Source organism: Rhinatrema bivittatum, chromosome 8 (assembly GCF_901001135.1).
Source record: "Rhinatrema bivittatum chromosome 8, aRhiBiv1.1, whole genome shotgun sequence".
Lineage (NCBI taxonomy): Eukaryota > Metazoa > Chordata > Amphibia > Gymnophiona > Rhinatrematidae > Rhinatrema > Rhinatrema bivittatum.
In genome coordinates this window covers 74,622,203-74,643,848 of record NC_042622.1, presented here as the reverse complement: position 1 = coordinate 74,643,848, position 21,646 = coordinate 74,622,203, and the positions used below count along the sequence as shown (strand labels likewise).

At 39.4% G+C, this 21,646-nt stretch overlaps 1 protein-coding gene across 4 annotated transcripts in view; it reads left to right on the top strand.

Annotated features, from left to right (window-relative positions):
- The window catches only part of PHF20 (PHD finger protein 20), a 280,282-nt gene extending 259,088 nt beyond the window's left edge, over positions 1 to 21,194 (top strand). For all 4 annotated transcript variants that reach the window (XM_029611169.1, XM_029611171.1, XM_029611170.1 and 1 more), the window contains 4 exons: positions 6,382 to 6,577; positions 13,645 to 14,038; positions 16,123 to 16,288; positions 17,315 to 21,194. In XM_029611169.1, coding sequence (XP_029467029.1) covers positions 6,382 to 6,577; positions 13,645 to 14,038; positions 16,123 to 16,288; positions 17,315 to 17,457 — 899 coding nt within the window. In that variant the 3' untranslated portion in view covers positions 17,458 to 21,194. The remainder of the gene's footprint in view (positions 1 to 6,381; positions 6,578 to 13,644; positions 14,039 to 16,122; positions 16,289 to 17,314) is intronic.
- The last annotated feature ends 452 nt before the right edge of the window (positions 21,195 to 21,646 follow it).

Sequence of the window (21,646 nt, the reverse complement as noted above, 5' to 3'; positions counted from 1 at the left end):
TGCTGGGCTTGATGGACCCTTGGTCTGACCCAGCATGGCAATTTCTTACGTTCTTATGTTCTTAAGATGATTTCCCTAAGCACCTTAATTCCCTTTCTTCAAAAGATGTTCTGGCTATGCCATTTCGATTTCAAGGATGCTTACACCTATATAGAGAGATTCTCACTCAGTTTGTAGTGGGAGACCTTTACCTCCAGTTATCACATGCATTTTGGTCTAGCGCCAGTTTCATTTGTTTTCACCAAATGTCTTCCCATGTTGGTGGTGCAACTGTTAGGGCTGCATGTCTGTCCCTATCAGGACAGTTAACTGGTTAATAGCACATCGCAGGCAGGAGCCACAAAATCAGTATGCAAAACCATCCTTTTGTTGGAGTTAGTAGAGTTCATAATCAATTACCCTATGTTCCACTTGAACCTGTCATCTCAATTGGTGTTTATTGGAGCTCTGCTAGACACAACTCTGGCAAAAGCCTCCCTTCCACAACAGAGAGCTGCTATCTTAATATCTGCAATGGAAAAAATCCAGATGAGTCAGCAAACAGCTTGGGACAATTTGAGGATGTTGGCCTTATGACTGCAACTGTCCATGTAACTCCCTTAGTATGTTTCCACATGACAAGAGCCCAATGGACTCTTGTCACAGGACTCTTAGATCACAGGGGCTACAGATCACCCAGGCTACAGATCACCCAGGCTACAGATCACCCAGGATTTCAGCAAAGCTTTTGATACGGTTCCGCACAGAAGACTGGTGAATAAAACGAGAAGCTTGGGAGTGAGTGACAAGGTGGTGACCTGGATTGCAAATTGGTTGACGGACAGAAGACAATGTGTGATGGTAAACGGAACCTTCTCTGAAGAGAGAGCGGTTTTAAGTGGTGTACCGCAAGGATCGGTGTTGGGACCGGTCCTGTTCAATATCTTTGTGAGCGACATTGCGGACGGGATAGAAGGTAAGGTTTGTCTTTTTGCGGATGACACTAAGATCTGCAACAGAGTGGACACGCCGGAAGGAGTGGAGAGAATGAGACGGGATCTAAGGAAACTGGAAGAGTGGTCGAAGATATGGCAGCTGAGATTCAATGCCAAGAAGTGCAAAGTCATGCATATGGGGAGCGGAAATCCGAATGAACTGTATTCGATGGGGGGGGAAAGGCTGACGTGCACGGAGCAGGAGAGGGACCTTGGGGTGATAGTGTCTAATGATATGAAGTCTGCGAAACAATGCGACAAGGCGATAGCAAAAGCCAGAAGAATGCTGGGCTGCATAGAGAGAGGAATATCGAGTAAGAAAAGGGAAGTGATTATTCCCTTGTACAGGTCCTTGGTGAGGCCTCACCTGGAGTACTGTGTTCAGTTCTGGAGACCGTATCTACAAAAAGACAAAGACAAGATGGAAGCGGTACAGAGAAGGGCGACCAGGAAGGTGGAGGATCTTCATCGCATGACGTACGAGGAGAGATTGAAGAATCTAAATATGTACACCCTGGAGGAAAGGAGGAGCAGAGGTGATATGATACAGACTTTCAGATACTTGAAAGGTTTTAATGATCCAAAGGCAACGACAAACCTTTACCATAAGAAAAAAATCAGCAGAACCAGGGGTCACGATTTGAAGCTCCAGGGAGGAAGATTCAGAACCAATGTCAGGAAGTATTTCTTCACGGAGAGGGTGGTGGATGCCTGGAATGCCCTTCCGGAGGAAGTGGTGAAGACCAGAACTGTGAAGGACTTCAAAGGGGCGTGGGATAAACACTGTGGATCCATAAAGTCAAGAGGCCGCCAATGAAGAGTGGGTGACTCGCCAGAATGATGGCTACTGCCTGGAGACAATACCCTTAGTCAATAAACATACACATGGTTACTGTGACTCCAACATCACTCTAAGATTCAACAGCATGAGGAAATGTGGAAAAAAGGATTTGCACTCACAATGACGGGAGTAGCTGGCTTGTTACGGCGGTTACTACCCCAAACCAAATATCCAGATTACTACCTCCACCTTCCTCTATTCCTGATGCCTTTCAACTAGCTTGATCACTCCATTCTTATACTTCACTTTCAATGCATATCCAGCATAGTTCTCTGCTTCAACAGCAGGGGAAAAGAAAAACTGTTACTTCACACATCCAGCAGAGCTCTCTGCTTAAACGGCAGGGGAGAAGAAAAAAGGGTTCGCACTCACAAAGCGGGGAGTAGCTGGCTTGTTACGGCGGTTACTACCCCAAACCAAATGTACCTGATACTTCACTCTCGACGCATATCCAGCATGGCTCTCTACTTCAACGGCATCGGAGAAAGACTGATACATCACGAATTTCCAGCATAGCTCTCTGCTTCAACGGCAGGGGAAAAGAAAAACTGATACTTCACGCATATCCAGCATAACTTCAACGGCAGGGGAGAAGAAAAAAGGATTCACACTCACAAAGCGGGGAGTAGCTGGCTTGTCACGGCGGTTACTACCCCAAACCAAATGTGCCTGATACTTCACTTTCGATGCATATCCAGCATAGCTCTCTGCTTCAACAGCAGGGGAGAAGATAAACAACCAATAAGGGCTGTATAACATAATCTGGGTAAAAACAAATAAGCATGGGTGTAGCTTGCTTATTGCGGCGGTTACTACTCCTACTACCTCTAACTAATCAAGCTAGATATTTCACTTGGATGCAGCTCCTCCACCGCTCTCTACATTAATGGCGGGGGTGGAAGGGAATTAGAACCAAGAGCTAAGAGAAACAGATAAGTATGGGAGAAGAAATGAGGGAAGCTTGCTGGGCAGACTGGATGGGCCATTTGGTCTTCTTCTGCCGTCATTTCTATGTTTCTATGTTTCTATGATCTTTGACAGCATCCACAACCTCTCAGGGATTCCCTGTCCGGTTGGCGGGATAATTCCAGTCTAACCAAGACTATACCCTTTTCAATTTCTCCTTTCAAAATCGTTCTTAGAATGGATGACCAATTCCGTAAAGATTCACCTCAGCATGGTTGGCGCCACCAAACTATAGAAGACAGACCCATCTCTGTACAGCATATGGTCTTTTTCTGCCATAATGTTTCTCTGTTTCATATAGGATCTACTTCATTTGAAGCTTCCTATCTAGCCCTCCCGCTGTGTTTTAGGACCTTCACTGTGATTCTGACCTAGCTAATGAGAGCTCCCTTTGAGCCACTAAGCTCCTGTGACCTGAAAAACTTGACCTGATATTATTTTGGTGGCTGTCACTTCAGTGCACAGGGTCAATGAGTTCCAAGCTTTATTAATTGATCCTTTTTACCAGTTTTCATCTCATTAAGATGGTTCTTCACATCCATCTTAAGTTTCTGCCATCTTAATCAGTCAATCATCCTTCCAACATATTTCCTAGACCACATGTCCACCAAGCTGAATAACCAGAGCACAGTTTGGCCCATAAAAGAGCCTTGGCTTTCTACCTGGAGTAGTCTGAAGCCCATATAATATCCATCCCGCTTTTTATTTCTTTTGACAACAAACTGGGAATTGCCATTACTAAACAGACTTTCTCATTGGCCAACCCTTGTTATACCCAAACAGGACTGAAGTTTGGTGGGTCATGTCAAGGCTCACTCTGTCCAAGCCATTGTAGTGTCAGTGAATGCCCTAAGATCAGCCTCTGTGGAGGGGATCTGAAAGGTTACAGTGTGGAGATATCTCCACACAACACAATTACATCATGCTAGTTTTTAGAAAAGAATTCCCAACACTACAATAAGTTTGGCCAGTCTGCACATGTGAGCAGCCTGTAGCTACATATTCACCCATGTGTGAGGACTACCATCCTGCTTGTCCTTGGAGAAAGCAGAGTTGCTTACCTGTAACAGGTGTTCTCCAAGGACAGCAGGATGTTAGTCCTCACGAAATCTGCCCGCCACCCCACAGAGTTGGGTTTCTTTTGGTTTCTTTTATTTTTCTTGAATTCTGTTTTATAAGACTGAAGAGGGACTACGGGTGGATAGTGGCATGAAGGGCTTGCTCAGTGTGTCAGTCAGTTTCTGACACACATGGGTGACATCTGTTGACTAACATCCTGCTGGAGAACACCTGTTACGGGTAAGCACCTCTAATATTCCTCTCCTCACTGCCCACTAACATAATTTCTGATGTGGTATAATTAATAGTATACCCAGACAAAGATCCATAAGTATCCAACAAATTCCTCAGTGCAGTTACAGAACTAGCCACATTGGTTAAATAGAAAGTATCATTTGCATACAAAGATATTTTGATTTACCTTCCCAATTTAAATTCTTGAATATTTCTAGAACCTATCATCACTTGAGCTAATGGTTCTATAACTAGGGCAAATAGCAATGGGGACATGGGGCATCCCTGCCTCAGCCCTCTATTAATACTAAAGGGCTCTGATGATAATCTCCCCAAGATCACCCGAGCTTTCAGCCCAGAATATAATGCCTGTATCCAATCCACAAATGCCTCATGGAGCCCAAAATGTTTCAATACTTCAAACATAAAAGGCCATGCAAACCAGTCAAATGCTTTGTCCACGTCCATATGGCTCCTGCAGTTTTCTTATTTGCTATATGTAACACATTAAATAAATGACACGTATTATTAGTTGGCATATGGCCTCTTATAAATCCAGTCTGATCTGGATGAATAATTGTTGGTATAAGATCTTCAAACTGAAGCTGAAGAATAAGTAACCACATTTTTGGAATAGATCTTCTAACCCATATCAGAAAAAATATTGAGAGGCTAATTTTTTTTTTACTTATCCAAAGTGCATCTGTTTTTGATTGATTTAACTTCAGTTTCTCATCTTTACCAAGCCACAACTGCCAGCAGGCAGGAATTAAGCAATGACTAATCTATTGGATAGCTTGAGTCAGTAAAAGCAAGAAGTTAAATATCGTCAACATAAAAATATCCACTAAAACCATGATCCTGGATTAACATAAGTAGGTGACCAAATAGAGGTTAAATAGAATCAATGCTATAATGGAGCCTTGGAGAATGCCATACACTAGTGACTGGTTGGTGGAAACATCTTGAGCTCAGCTAAGTCTGAATACCTGATCAGTTACAAAAAACTAAAACATTTTAAAACCGTACCTGCAAACCCAAGATCTTGCAAACATTGTAAAAATATGTGATGATTAATAGATCAAAAGCTGTACTCATATCAAGAAGATTTAGTAATGCCTCTTGTCCCAGATTTCGTTGGTAAGTACAACCAAGGCTGTTTCAGTGCTAAAAACCCTGCTTGAATCCAGATTGCCTGGGAAATATAGCATGGATCTTTGTCACATAATTGAGTAGTGGTTTGTAGACTACTTTTTCTAAGAAAGTAGTCTACAAATCACTAGGCTAGGAAAGGCAGATTGGAAACAGTTGGCTAGGAAAGGCAGATTGGAAATCGGCCTATAGAGAGATAAGGAAGAAGAGGAGGCAGATGAAGGTGTAGTGAAGGAAAGGGGAAACAGATAATGAGAGAGACTATGGAGGGAGGGAAAGAAGTTGGGAGAGAAGTGTGGCTAGAGGAGATTGCAAAGGGATGGTCTAAGATGTAGGAAAGTAGGTGGAGGGTGGGGGAGAGAATAGGAGAGTAGATATGAGAATGTTTGAGTGTGGTGAAGGAGAGAGAAAGTTGAGAATAGGAAAAGGCATTTCAGAAAGATAATAGGAGAGAAATAGTGGGATGGAGGAATATGTGTTAGTAATAGGTGGGAAGCAGAGACAAAAGGGAGAGAACAGTAAAATTGGTGCAGAAAATAATTTCAAAACAGATCAAATGAAACAGCAAAATAAACAAAGAGAAAATAGAAAAAAGAATGAGGGAAGAAAACACCTGACACAGAAAGAAAGGTTACACATTTTTATCCAGTCTTTTTCCAGCATTTTAAATTGCTACACTAAAATTAAACACATCCAGCTAACTAGCAGGATAGCAACTGGCTATACCTACCGTAGCTATCTTAAAGTTAGCCAGTTAGGTCTAACCAGCTGACTCTGAATATCGAAATAAGCCACATAATTTATGCGGCTAATTGCTCCATCCAGAAATGCCTCCTTCCTGCCCCTGGAACACCCCTGACTTCTGCGGCTAAATTCTGCTTGCATGACTCGTTATGTGGCTACAATTTAGCCACATACAGCAATGAATATCACCAGGTAGCCATTTAGATGGATAACTTTTCAGTTATCTTTCTAAATGTCTTTTGAATATTGACCTCTGTTTTTTTTTTTAAGATGTCCGTTGCATCCAGAATTTTGGAACGTTTGTGTAGGAAAGATGAGACAAAATTGTTTTGTAATGCTGGTTAGGAAGCTCTGTGCTAATAGTGTGTGCGCTCTCCTTTCCATTCTAACATTTTATTCTTTTTGCCTTAGGTCAGAGGACCAGTTTGAAGTACTGGTATGACAAGACGTGGTTAAATGATGGCCACATGCATGGCTTGGCATTTTTGGAAGACAACTATTCCCACCAGAACGCCAAAAAGATTGTAACCACTCACCAGCTATTGGGTGATGTACAAAGAGTGATCGAAGTGTTGCGTGGCCTACAGCTCAAAATGAGCATTTTACAGTAAGCATCATATTCAAATTATTCTCAGAGATGTTCAGTAGATGCACCAGGTCAGGTATTTTCAAGTAGGGATTAAAGGCCTCTGCATTTGCATTGTGGTGCAGCAGGACATCAGAGCAAAATAAACTGAGCTGCTTTAAAAATTTGGGAAAAACCTGTTGCGCTTTAGGCTGTTTCCTGCTACTTTCACCCACATTGCTCCAACAACAGAAATCTACTGAGGTTTCAAAGTTTCATTATAAGCTTTGAATGGCATTGTTATGGGTTCTGTTGATTATATGGGAATTCCTGTGATAATGGGAGTGTGTGTGCATTGTTAAATTCTTTTAAATACAGGAAGGATAAAGGAAGTAAGAATTTATTCATTGTATTATTCAGATTGGGTTGAAACTGATTCTGTTAATACTGAAATAGTTTCTAACTATGCATGTGATGTACTGAATCAAAGTTTGTGTGTGGCTCTTTGTGGAGGTAATAAACTCCTAGGTTCAAGCCCCCAGATATAATCCCAGTAATTGTGTGTATTTAGATAGGATAAGCCCCTCAGGTAGCCCCAGTGTAAACCTCAGTGAGATTAGGCAGAATACCAGTGTGCATGGTCTGAACCCATAAAAGAGATGCACTGTCCTTCAGAAAAAAGCTCATTCTGTCAGATCAGCTAATGTTAATAAAGAGGTATTTAGGATAGCTAAAGGGCTTTGGATATGATAAATCTGTAGATTGTGCTTTAATACCTCCTTCATTCCTTTTTGAGGGTAAGACTATTTTGCCTGTTAAGGCAGTTTAATAGCACTTTGAATTCTCCTTGTTTATTGTTAAAGGAAACCGATCCTTGGGTGCAGTTTACCAACTTAGGTACCCTTGTAAATGTATTATCAAGTTTAATAACAATACTTATATTTTTTTGTCCCGGAACAACTTAAATTGTGGCTGAATTCTCAGAGAAGGTTGATGACTATCTAGTCACCCATTGAGAGTCCTTAGATCTATATAAATGGATAAAGTGTTTACAAGCTATTGACATTTTCTTCTTTGATTTCTGATTGTTTGAATTTTCAGCAGTGGTTCCCTGTTCCTAGTCTCCCCTCCCCTATAGTGTATTTTGGGGACTAAATTTAAATAATGTTTCTGGTGGATTATTGTAATGACTTGTAATGATTTGTTTCTCTTTTTTTCTGTACAAAGATGAAATGCTTTGTAATTAAAATCCAATAAATATAAAATAAAAAAAAATATATTGAAGTTATCTTTGAGGTGGGAGCTAGTAAGGAAGAATTAGTTGGAGAAGTGGATCAAGCTCATGAAGTTAGAGATTTTACTTGGTAGAGTGGGGCTTAAGGTAGTCTTGGATTCTATGAGATCTATTGGTAGCTTTCTAGATCCATTGCTGGTTAAGTGAATATTTAATTTAGCAATGTATGATTACTCATTGGTACAAGACCAGTTATAAAAAGGTCTACGACTAAGCTAGTATTTAAAAAAAAAAAAAAAAGCCCAAATTAAATCCAGGGCAATGTGAAAGTTACAGACTTATCTCAAATCCGCCCTTTCTGTTTAATCTTTATAGAAAAGGTAGGTTCTAATCACTTGTCAAATTTTTTGGAATCTGTTGGGACGTTGGCCTGATAATACGCTTCGTCCACTACAACTAATTAAAAATGCCTCTGCCCATCTTCTTGCCAACATTAAAACCAGAGACTATATTACCCCAACTCATCTTTCTCTGCACTGGCTTCCTGTATGGCAATGTATTCATTATAAGATTCTGACACTAATCCACAATTTAATACATAAACCATCTGCTGTATGGCTATGTTCCTCTTTGCGCTTGTACCAACCTCCGCATCACCTCCGTTCTGTAGATGATAACCTTCTTCAAGTTCCAAAGATTAAAAGTGTGAGGCTCGATATAACTAGAAAGCAAGCTTTTTAGGTAGCAGCCCCACCCTCTGGGACTCAATACTGGACACACTCAAGCTTTTGACAAATCCAAAGGAGTTTAAGAAAAAATTAAACTTATTTATGCTCTGTTGCATTTGGCAAGCTCCAGGCAGATTGACTTTATTCTATTTTTCTTTTTTTTTTCTCCTGAGTTTCTGTAGTTTTTAGTTTTCATGACTTTCTCTAATGATTGGTTTGTTTATTTTTATTGATTGTGAGTTTAATGTTTTAATTGTGTATGTTTATTCCTTGAAAACTGCCTAGACCTATACATATTGTAAGACGGTATAAAAAAGATTTTAAATAAATAAATTAAGCGATATTCAGTCAGGGTTTTGTCCTGGTCCTAATACAGAATACATTTTAGTGTGTCTGTCTGGTGATTTACATATTTTAGATTCTTGCCATCCTGTTTGTTTTGTTGGATCTATCTAGTGGCTTTGAAATAGTAGAGCACCATATTCTATTAGAGAAATTCCAGGAAGTGTGACTTAGACCCAGAGAACATTCAAAACTATAGATCCATATCAAACTTACCCTTCATAGCAAAGATCATTGAAAAAATCGTACACTCCCAACTATCCGACCACATTGAAATGAATAACATATTTCACCCCTCGCAATTTGGATTCAGATAAAATTTAAGCACCGAATCATTACTATTGTCCCTAAACGACACAGTACTTCGAGGATTCGATAAAGGAAAAAGTTACAGATTAATCCTTTTGGATTTATCAGCCGCATTCGACACAGTCAACCATGCTATCCTACTTGACAGACTATCTGAAATAGGAGCAACTGGAACCACACTAAAATGGTTCACCTCTTACTTGTCTAACAGAAGTTTCCAAGTAATATACAATAACAACCTATTGAACAAGGTAAATCTAAACACAGGAGTTCAACAAGGATCTGCCCTGTCAGCAACACTTTTCAACATATATTTATTTATTTCCTCTATCTTCTACCGATCTGTCACACACTGGATCGCTTAAGTTTGACCCATTTCCTATACGCTGACAACATCCAAATCCTAGTCTCAATACAGAATACAATGGAAGAAACTTTCAAGTGTATTACCAGCTACCTCACAGAAATCAAACAATGCCTATACACCATAAAACTCATAATAAACATAGAGAAAACTGAACTAATCATCCTAGACAAAAAAGTCACTGAATCTGCCATGCAACCACTCAAAACGGAAGACCCTAAAACACGTATCTCTCCAGTCAGCCACGCTCGAAACCTAGGAATAACCTTAGACAAAGAACTATCATACAAAACCCACATAACAAACAAAATCAAAGAAGGATACCACAAATTACTCTCACTCAGATGGCTCAAACCTTTCCTTACAAAGGAGGATTTCAGAACAGTCCAACTACTCAGTTTTTCCAACCTAGACTACTGCAATGCCTTACTCCTCGGCCTCTTTCTACCATCCGACTGCTACAAATACTACAGAACACAGCCACAAGAATTATTACAGGAACAAAGAAACACAACTATATCACACCAACCCTTATCTCTCTACACTGGCTCCCAATAAAATACTGAATAGAATACAAAGTCCTAACAATCCTCTATAAAATAATCACACGACAACAAAACTACTGGTTGAGCAAATACATCGAACTCCATGCTCCAAAAAGGAACCTACGGTCAACGAACAAAGGCCTCCTCAAAATCCCTCAAGTAAGATCCACTCATCTGAACACAACTAAGAAAGAGCTATATCCATCGCCAGCCCCGCCCTATGGAACTCATTACCAATCGAAATAAGAACGCAACCTAACATCAAAACCTTTACAAAAAAAAAAAAAAGATTTGAAAACCTGGCTTTGCAAATGACATCATCTATCAACACAACCAGACTCCCACGCAACCAACCACCAAGAAAAGAAACCTGCAGCCTCAGAGCAACACTAACATCTAAGACAACATTAGAACACCTAAGACTACGTTCAATGCCACATACAAAGATGGACACACAAATTATTTTTAAACTAAGATACAAAATATAGACACCATGAAGTAATTTCTTTTCAACTATTATGATGCAAAGATGTTTAGCTAATATGAATCAACGTTTTGTTTAACTAATATGATGTGAACCATTCTGATGGTGAAACCGAAGGACGGTATACAAAACATGTTAAATAAGATCATGCCATGCTGGGTCAGACCAATGGTCCATCAAGCCCAGCATCCTGTTTCCAACAGAGGCCAATCCAGGCCACAAGAACCTGGCACATACCCAAACACCAAGAAGATCCCATGCACATTGCTGCCATCTCATCTCGTAAGCCCTACAGTTCTATTCCTTTATTAATTTTTTTTTTTTTTACATATCATGCCATTCTCTGCTCTTTCTTTCTATCATGTTCTTCCTTATAGATTATAACCTATTATAACTATATCTCAGTCAACTGTATCCCACATCTCTATGACTGCCACTATATCCAAGTCAGCCTCTTCCATGACTGCCTCTAGATCTGGGACTTTATTTCCCATTCTGTGACCACTAGTTTACAAAGTTTTCCAAGTTTTGGCCTTGTTTCCCATTTCTCTATAAGTGTTTGTTTGAAAATGTACTTACTTGAGTATTTTTTGCTCACCTTTGGACAAAGGTAGGCAACTGTGGTCCATATAGAATATCCATGAGATGCATTTGCATGCACGGTGTCCATTGCATGCAAATTCATCTCATACATATTTAGTGTAAATATCCTGAAAACCTGACTGGTTTGCAGTTATCCAGGACCAAAGTTACCTTATACCTGCCTTAGGTTTTTGTGTATAGAGGAAACAACCTATGCGGCTGTATTGTATTTATATTACATCTGAAGTCAGTATACCTCTCTAATATTAAGACTACTAAGGCTAGGTTTTGGAGCTTCTGGAATCTTTTTCCAACTTTGATAGAGCTGCCCAAGAATGGAACAATTTTGGAAAAAAAATTAAAAAAATATTGTAGGCAGACAAATTTCCCTTACTGAAGATATACTTGTATTGAAGCTATGGCCAGGTAACCTCAATACAAATCAGAAGTTCTTAGCACAATACTTTACGGCTACACACCCTGCATAGGTTTGGCATCACTGCAGAGTCTGGGAGGTGAGAATGTTGAGGTACCTGCTATGGAAAAACTGACAGCTTCATATTACGAACAGTTTCATAGACATATTTCTATATGAATAGGGACCTTCATTTTCAGTTTTTATTTTATTTTGCCTAGGAATTTCTATGTTACAACAAAAATTAAATCAATGCAAATTACTTTTCCACTGATTTTGTGTTTTTCTTATTTGTTATATCGGTCATTTTTCCACTGACATCTTTTGTTATAACATTGTAATGTCCCAGGCAAAATAAAATAAAAACTGAAAACTAATATGTCTATATATAAAGTATGTTTCTCAATTTTATGGAAAGTAGATGGAACTGAGATGGGCATCTTTATGCTCAAATTTATTTTACTGGTAAGAATTATAAGAAATTTTTTAAAAATCATAGAGTAAGGAGAAATGGTATCATAGAATCAAAGGGCCTCCGATTTTAATCCACTGTCTCCCGCCCACATAGGGCCCCAGACAGTATCAGCTTTTATGGCACCATAAATTTTAATCACGTACCACCATCTCCCTTATACAATTTTGTAATTTTTAAATTTTTTGTTTTATTTTATTTTATTATTTTATTCACCTTAGTTGCCTAAAAAGAAGTAATACTTTATTTGTAACCTATAATTTCATAAAAATCAGCAAATACTTAGCTCATATTATCCGGCGTCTAATTGTGCTATTTGACACTGTAGCAATTTGATTGTTCAAAAATTGTTCCCAACACGGACCATGTTTCGGCTAAAATAGCCTTCATCAGGGGATATTTTTTAATCGAGCACTGTCACTACGCCAGAACCTCTTCGTAATACCACAACCTTCTGCGGAACCAATAGGTCTCACAAAGCATCCTTACAAACGCAAATTTATATATGGTGCCATAGCTCTCCTTATTATATGATTTAAAAAAAAAATTTATAATATTTGATTGGGAATAATTTTTCCCTCTCCTTGTTGTGTGTCTATATATTGGGAGAGGAGTTGGCTTCTGTGTTAAGAATTATAAGATGCCATAGAGTAACATTGCATAGCATCACAAATAGGTAGAAGAAAATAGTTGAGTGTAGGTCGTATTAGACATGTAAACATAATGATATGAGATTGTCGAGGTTGATAACTGATAAGGTAATGCGACTGGTACTTTTCATATGTATTACATATGGAAAGAAGCATCCTTAGTGACTGCAGAAGTTGTCTGCAATTACCCTTGGTTTAAATCTACATATAATAAAAATTTGGATGTTGGTAGTGTATCACCATGAAACCTGGATAATTTAAGGGCAAGTTTGGATTCTTTTGTACTATCTTATTGTTACAGTAGTATAAAATAGTTAAAATAAAACTTGAGCAGAAGAGAACTTTGCAGTAATGAATTTAATAAATGCATTTTGATTTTTCTCTCTGGCTAGAGATTGCTAAAGCTAAGCATCTCTGATCTCACACGATGGCATGTGATAGCATAAAAAAATTTCATGGACCACCGTTAATGTATTTCTAAAAATAAAATTGGTAATGCCTGGCACACAGATTTTGCTTGCTTCTCTACTTGTTCATTAGTGACATTTGTAACCGACAAAAGTCTTTTCAATGGAAAAGTGGCTTTAAAATAAGGGGTCATGAGATGAGGTTGAAACTCATAACTCAGGAGTAATCTTAGGAAATATTTCTTTATAGAGAGGGTGGTGGATGCGTGGAACAGCCTCCCAGTGGAAGTGGTGGAGACAAAAACAGAATCTGAATTCAAGAAAGCATGGGATAAATACAGGGGATCTTTAAGGAAGTGATGAGATTTATAATGCTATTTAATTGGATGGATGGGCCGACTTAGGCCATATGGTGTTTTTCCGCCGTCATGGTTCTATGTTTTCAAGAAATGAATGTGTGCACGGTGGTAAATGAATTTGATTGAAACCGTTTAGCCTAAGATGCAAAAGTTTGGTTTCTCATTTTAACCTGTTAACAGGGTGATCTAAATTATTTTCCTGCATTAACTTCCCACAGAAGTAAAGAGCATCCAGATCTGAAGCTTTGGTGCCAGCCTTGGAAGCATCTTACAAGAGATGAAAAGCCATATGCCAAGCACAGTCTTCCTACCCAGGAGAGCTGCTGCAAAGAGGAGATGGCCAGTTATCGGACTTTCAATGGAGGGTTAGCAAAGCAGTCTGCTATTGTTTCTCTGGAGGAGTCCTACATCACCAGTGAACACTGTTACCAGAAACCTCGGGCTTATTACCCAGCTGTGGAGCAAAGACTGGTGGTGGAGACCAGGGGCACTGCTGTGGCTGATGGGGTGAACAGAATAAGGGAAAACAGAGACCATACAATGGAAAGGATTTGCTGGGAGCTGGACAGAGACATCAGGGTGGAGAGTGAACCAAAGCAGAAATATTACAAGGTATGTGCTTCTGAGCAGATGGCATACAGGAAAAAGAGTAGGTGCTGCTGCTGATGCAGAGTTGAAAGCATGACATAATCTCTGGAGCTGTCATTGGATTAAGGGTATTAATGAGTTAAGTGAGCAGTCTTGTCAGAAACCTGAACCGTCACAAAAAAGCATTTTACATGTAGTATAAGGAATGGAAGTAATTCCAAAACACCTATAGGATGATTACTGTGATTAACTTATTTTGAAATCTGCAGTTTTAGACCAATTGTTTTATAAACTTGTGGGCATTAATGCAGTTGGGCATGTCCCAGTTTTCTCTTCTGCTGCTGCTGTCTATCCTGCCTAATTTTTTTTTTTTTGTTGGCCTAGCTATAATAAATAGATTTGTAAGGCAGAGAGCTGATTTGTATCCTCTGGTGGTTCTTCCTTCACCACTATTCTGCTATCTTGTCAGTATTGTGTAAAGGTTCTGGCCTGAGCCCTATTCTCTTACCTCTCTACACTTCTTTCCTCCGCGCTCTGACCTCCCACAGCTTTCAGTGCCATGTTTATGCTGACTACTCCCGGATGTACTGTCTACAGCAGAAATTTTACCAAGAATCCAGTCCTGAATCTCAGCCTGCTTATCTGACATCGCCGTTCGGAGGCCCCATTGTCACTTTAAATTTAACATGGCAAAGATGAAACTTCTTGGCTTCTCTCTCCCCCCCCCCCCCCCCCCCTCCTCAAAATCCACATCCCATTCTTTTTTTCTTTTTCTGTCTCTGTAGCTGGTGCTTTCATCCTCCCGGTTTCCTCAGCCCCATAACCTTGGGTTTAAAACTTTGATGCCTCTCCTTCTCTGCACACATCCAGAACCCTGCTATAGCATGTCAGTTTTTCCTCTCTGAACTTGCTAAAATAAATACTCGTCTGCTCTTATCACCTGCTTAGATGACTGCTACTTGTTCTTCACAGGCCCTCCCACTGAACAAACTTTCTCCACTTCCGTCTTCTGAGAATTCAGCTGCACACCGCCTCTTCACTGTCACCAGGATCTTGTAACTCCTCTTCTTAAGTCACAATATTGACTCCCCATCTGCTTCCACATACAGTTCAACCTTTTTCTCACCTACAAATGCATTCGCTCTGCAACTCCTCATTACCTCTTGTCTCTCTTCCTACACCCTTCCTCATAAACTCCCAGCTATGTGCTTTCCACCTTGCTGTGTCTCTTACCTGGAATAGACTTCCTGAGTCAGTGCAGTGTGCTCCGTCTCTGGCCGTTTACAAATCCAGCTTTTTTTTTTACACTGCTTTTAAATCCTAACCACTTGTCCACAGTAAATACACTTCCCGTAGGCTCGTTTGTCAGGTATGTTTTGTCTTGACTACGGCGCTGCACTCTTGCCCTGAACTTGCAATTTTTTGTAAACAGCTCAAGGCTTGCCTATTTCAGGAAACATTTGGACAATAAAAATGCATTTGTGGGTTTTTATGTTTTGTTTTTTGTAATTACCTAGCTAGATATGATTATTAGCTAAATATTTAATTTGTCTTAATTTGTCTTTTTTTTAAATTGTTTTTAATCATTTTATTATGAATGTATTATTGTGATCCGCCCAATACAACTCTTCTGCTGTGGGCAGAATTTGTTTTTTAAATAAACACATTGTAACTTGCATGTAGCAGGGGCAATCTCTTGTGTGTATTTCTACAGCGGTGCATGTGTTTAGTAGCATTTTAGAAATCAGTAATTGTAGTATTAGTAATGATGGTCATCAGTGTGTGTTTGACTTAACTAGGAATTGTACATGCAAATATCATAGGTATTGATCCGTATCTGTTTTAGTTCTTGTCTTTTTCAGATTTTATTTTCCTGGGAATTTATCAGCATTTATTATGATGACCAAAAATGAGAGAAAAACAATGGAAAAATTATTTTTCCCCCCTTGATGTTCTCCCTTTTTTTTTTTCTTGTTTGTTATAATAAACGCTGATAAATTCCCAGAAAAAGTAAAAATAAAACAAATGTCCGTACAGATAAGCTGAAGTGCGCCAACATGTGAAGAAAGAGACACTAAGCAGCACTTGTCATGCATTGCATTTGTCAGGTAAGAGAAGGTGTGAAGAAGGTCCCCTCAGAGGAGGCGCTGGAGGTGAAACTGCTGGAGGGCAATGATGGGATCCTGAGCTCACAGCTAAATCTGCTCACACACGTGGAGTCTCTGCAGGATGAGGTCACTCACCGGATGGATTTCATTGAGAAGGAACTTGATGGTAATATATGATGATCCTTGACTTCTTTCTTGGGCTGCATCATTGTAGGAGAGTAGTGCAGTACTGGGGGGAGGGGCAGGCAGCCAGTCTGCTTTTTAGGAAACCTGAGCATTCATGAGATAAATATGCATGTATCGGAGGCCCAGCGTGTACAAATATATATTATTCATGTTCATTAGGGCTTTTTTGAAAATAAGATTGGGGAGAAGTAGAGGAAGGTAAGCACTAGTTTGAGCACTGCTGCTGTAGGACACAGTACCAGGGTAGCAGATTCTTAGCATGGCAGCTTGTATTACAGCCTTAGCATGTTTTTGCATTAATGTATTAAGGTCCAAGGAAATTGGCATCTCCCAAGCAATATCTTAATGGAATATGAAAGTCCAAGCACAAGGCAAGGGCTCCTGCTTCTCCCTCTACTCGTGATGAGAGATCTGCTTAAATAATATTTATTTATTTATTTAGAAACTTTTATATACCGGTATTAGTGGGGACATCATACCGGTTCACATAACTGAAAGATTGGAAAATACATTTCAACAAGGGGGATGTAACTGGGAGAGGGTAGAACATAGAGGCAGTAGGAAGGACAGGGAAAACAAGAAAATCATAACCAAAACAATTTACAATTTACAATGAATGTCTCCTTAATATAAGGAGAGGGAGTCACCTGAATGGGGAGACTACGAGGGGGGAGTGGAAGGAATTATTCTGTGTAGGCATGGTTGAACAGGAGAGTTTTTATATCACTGTAAAATATCACTGTAAAATATTCTGGTAAATAGTCTGTTCACATGCCCCCTAACTGAATGAAGTGTCGTGAGAGCACTAATTTGGACCCAGTTTCACCTTTTATTTGCTGATTAAAGGTTTAATGCCAGGAAGTCTGCACTTAAAGTGGCTGATTCAGGCCTTTTATGAACAAATGATGATTTAAATGATTCAGGCCTTTGTTGGTTTGACATTGGAGAAGCGCATGCCGCTGCCAGTACTGACACTGCTGTCTCTTGTCACCTGTCACCCTTGCAGTTTTGGAGAGCTTTTTGGATTACACGGGAGAGCTGGAACCCCCTGAGCCACTGGCCAGGCTCCCACAGTTGAAACATCGCATCAGACAGCTTCTGACAGACTTGGGCAAAGTGCAGCAGCTTGCCTTGCACTGTTCTACATGAGCCCTGCCACGTGTGATAAGAGAGAGCAGCGGAGTATCGGCCAAGAGAACATCTAGCACACAGACTGCATGCCGCAGACAGACTGCAGGGGTCAAGCAGCAGCCAAGACGTAGGACAAAGCTCTTGGCAGCACTGATGGAGAAGCAAAGGATTACTAGTGGCTGGCACATTCTACTTGTATTTTCTCATTCAGCAAGTGGCTAAATGAAATATATAAACTTACAGTTTAGTATTTTTATTTTTCATGATTACAACTATTGAAGTTGTGCCAGCGAGAGAGAGCAGATTTCCAAGAGCCAAACAATTAAGTTTATTCTGTTTCATTTTATTTTCTTTGATAATGGTTGTAAATGTCATTTCCCACTGTATTTAGGAACTTGTATGCCAGCTTAGATCATGCTTTATTCCTGCTGGTTTATGCCTAGCACAGTATTTAATCAATAGGAAATGTAATGGAATCACTAAAGCATAGTGAGTATGAATGTGCAGCTTCTGATGTGAGCTATTACAAGAGTGATTGTGGATATGTTGGCCCCAGGAATCTCTCAGGTCACAGTTAATGTACACTTACTACCAAGGAAACTCCTTATGTTCCCCAGCACACACATATCTTTAACCAAGATGCTGTTTCTTTACAGCATGTGGTTTTGCTGACATGACCAGACTGTGCCTCCAGAGTTAATGTTTGTGACAGATTTGTCCACTTGACTTGTACCGGCAGATGTGGTTTTCCATTAGAACAGAGTAGCTCAAAAGCACTGGCATCTGTGGTCTTTTATTGAGAAGTTGGGTGGAATTGAACAGTCTTGTAATCTCTGCTAGGTGTAATGCAAGTTTGTTTTATCCCTTGCTTAATTACCATTCCAAGTGCTGCCTGGCACTCTGCCTGTTGGAGTAATATTCTGGCACCATTAACCCTAGCTGGTTTGTTATCAGGGTAGGTGTAGTTTGGGGAATTAGTCTTTTATTCTTTAAAGAGAATCCTAAAATCTATGCACAAAGTTCACTGCCCTTCCAGTAATGCTAACAGACTCCCCCCTCCAGATTCTTCTAAAAAAAAAAATCCCTTTTTATACTTCATTAAAAAAAATCATCTTACATTTTTCTGGTTGTAGATTACTATTTTTGCAAGTGAAAATGGAAATGCTGTTTGAGGTAAAGGTACAGTGTTTCCTGTTTGACATGTGCTGTAAGTGTTTGGCCTGCAACCACAGCCACTTCGCTCCCTCACAGGAAGGCTCTCGGTCATCTCATGTCTGAGCGTAATAAATGAGTTTTGTGCAGTAGCTGGCATCCTTTCCCCCATGTTTCTTTCTGTTCTTCTGTTGTACAATAATATACAACACCAAAGATTACATTTCAACCCCATTTTGTGTTTCTAGGCCTGCAAATGTACAAATGAAAAGTTAAATTATGGATAACGATCTGTAATGAAATATACTGCAGGAAATAATGATTTACTATGTAAATGTAAAACTTTAAATTTGTTTTCCTCTCCATGAATTTAGCTATGTGCTGGATGGTGGTGAAGGTTTGGATGTCATGAGCCCTATTTACATTTCAGTTCTGCAATACCTGTTTTCAAAATTCTGTAATAGGTTTCTGGTGCGCTACTAAGGAACCATTCAGTGTATTGCAGGAACATTCAAATAAAGCAGACCCAGTCACTGTTTAGTTTCAAAACATAAAGTGTTTCTCAGCTTTGCATACAATGAAAGTTATGTGAGATAAATTAAGTGCTTACATTATACAGAAAATTAATTTGGCTTGGAGCTTGGTGCATTGAAAATCAAACTCTGTTATGATAAAAAAAAAAAAAGCCTCCCTGGCAGTGGAAAATGATGCTAGGTCAGCGTGATCACTGATTTTATTTTAAATGTGAACCCTTGCACAGGTTTGGAAGAGACTGAATAATGGCCTTTTTTTTTTAATCAGTTACAAAATTTAGTCCCTGGGCTTCACTGGAAAGAATAAAACCTATGAGATGCAAGTATTTGAGACCATCACTACTTCCTTCCTGTCTTGGGTCTGACGCATGCAGCGCCACTGCTTCCTTCCTATTTTGCAGCAGACACATTCGGCATGAAGAAGAGGAGCCAGAAAGCTGAGCTCCAACCGCCGTAGCTAAATAAATTTTTCGGTTTACTGTGGGATGACAGCTAAATTAGTTTAGTGAAGAACCTGAAAATGAGTTTTGAAACTGCAAAATTGCATTACCACCAAATTAAAATTGAATTTTCAATCACAATCGGTTTCTTATTTAACGGAGTATAATTTTTCAGTTCATTTAGCAAAAGAGGCAAAAAAAACAAACCCCATTACCAAATACAAACTGTACAACATAGAAGAAAGGAAAATTTTGGTAATCCTACAAAGTTGTGTTGGTTACCTCTGAATCCTTTTAATGATCCTACATGTAACATCAGACTCCCCAGTGTCCATACTGTGTACTTACCAAGCCAGAAGTATTCATAGATTGCACAATGGGAGCCCAGATGAAATTTATACAAAAAATACAATAAAAAATTCCATCATGAGACACTTGGAGCTTATCTCTGTGAGAGCTGTCTCTCACAGTTGAGATATAGTTTCTCTTCAAAGCTTTTGTTTCTATAGTCAGAAATAGAACCAGATGGCTGTATGTATTTTGTTACAAATTGTTTCAGAGCATTCAGTTTCTATTTCACTGTTACCTTTCTGAGATGAAGAGGAAGTGTTAGTAAAAACATGAATGTATATTGGTTCTTAATATAAATAAAGCACCTCCATAATGAGGGTAATTCTTGGTGTTCAATCTTGTTTCTATATTACTGTTGGTTATGCAGCAGATATTTCTGTTACAGCCTTAAACCAGCATTTTTATGCTACAGAACAGCCTTCTGATCATGAGAGATTGGCCTCTTGTAGGTGTGTATCTTGTTAAATAGGACTTTATCCTCTGGAGGTGGGAGAATCTATTAAAATACATGGTTATATGCTTTATGCAGTCTGCAATCCTTTTAACTGCAGCTGTTGAGAGGAAACAGGTGCATCCAAAGCAAGCTGCTCTTAACACTCTTTTATTGGGACAAGAGTTATGAGGCACTGAGCACAATACAAATGTGTAGATAAAAACAAAAAAAGTTTAATTATTAAAGTGAAACACACAAATACCAAAAGGAGAAAATAACATCTATTTTCCTTTTAAGAGTGCATCCATTGTGATCTTTTTGGCCCCTTCAGAGGCAACTTTGTGATATCAGGAATTCCGGAAAATTTTAATATGCTATTGTGCTTTATCAAAGCAATGTAAATTAAACTAAGATGCTAATCAGTAAACTGTTATTTAAACAGTGTGTTACAGCTTTGTAACCTGGCAAAGTACTGAGCATGTATTCTTGGTGGTACTCTGATGTTGCAGGCATTTTCCCTTACTCTCCTCCCTCGTCTGGGGAAAAAAAAATTAGATGGATACCTGGATAAAGATATCCGGTCGTACTGATTTACTGGATGAGGTCCTTTTCCATAACTACCTGTTCTGGTCTGGCAGGTCCCTTTTCTGCCCATGGCATCGGAATGACGGAGTGAATGTTGCACTGGTAGACAGCGTGACTAGATTTGTCTTTGTTTATGCACTCTCAGAAAGAAGAAGCTGTATATAGAATATTGCTTTAGAGCAATATTTGCAAAACCTGCAAATTTCTGTATCTTGGTGTTTGGAAAAAATAAATACATTTTTGATGGTTATTTAAAGCTTATTTGTTGTACTGTAGTATGCTTGATATTCAAAGAACTAATATTTGGTCTAAGTCTTCAATGCAGCAGTACTAGCTAAACTTTGAGGTTTTTTTTTATAATAAACACAGAAAACATAGGTAACTGGACAGAAACCTTCCCCAAGTAACCAGAACATTATAATTCATTAGAAAAACATTACATTACATTAGCAGGCCAGTCCTGATATGATGTCTTCACATAGATCCAAGTAAGTGCCTGCCGTATAAACCTCTGGTTCCCCTCCCTCCCCTCGCTTCGTATGATAATCAGAAGTCGTGCACAACGCCAGTCCCAGCAAAGGTTGCAAGTGGCCCGATCTTTGGGCTACAAGTCCCACACTTAATTTGAAGGGTCCAGGATTTTGCTTATAGCCCGCTCAGGGAGAGATAGTAGATACAGATACCAGATATCTAAAAACCTCTCATTTATTTGC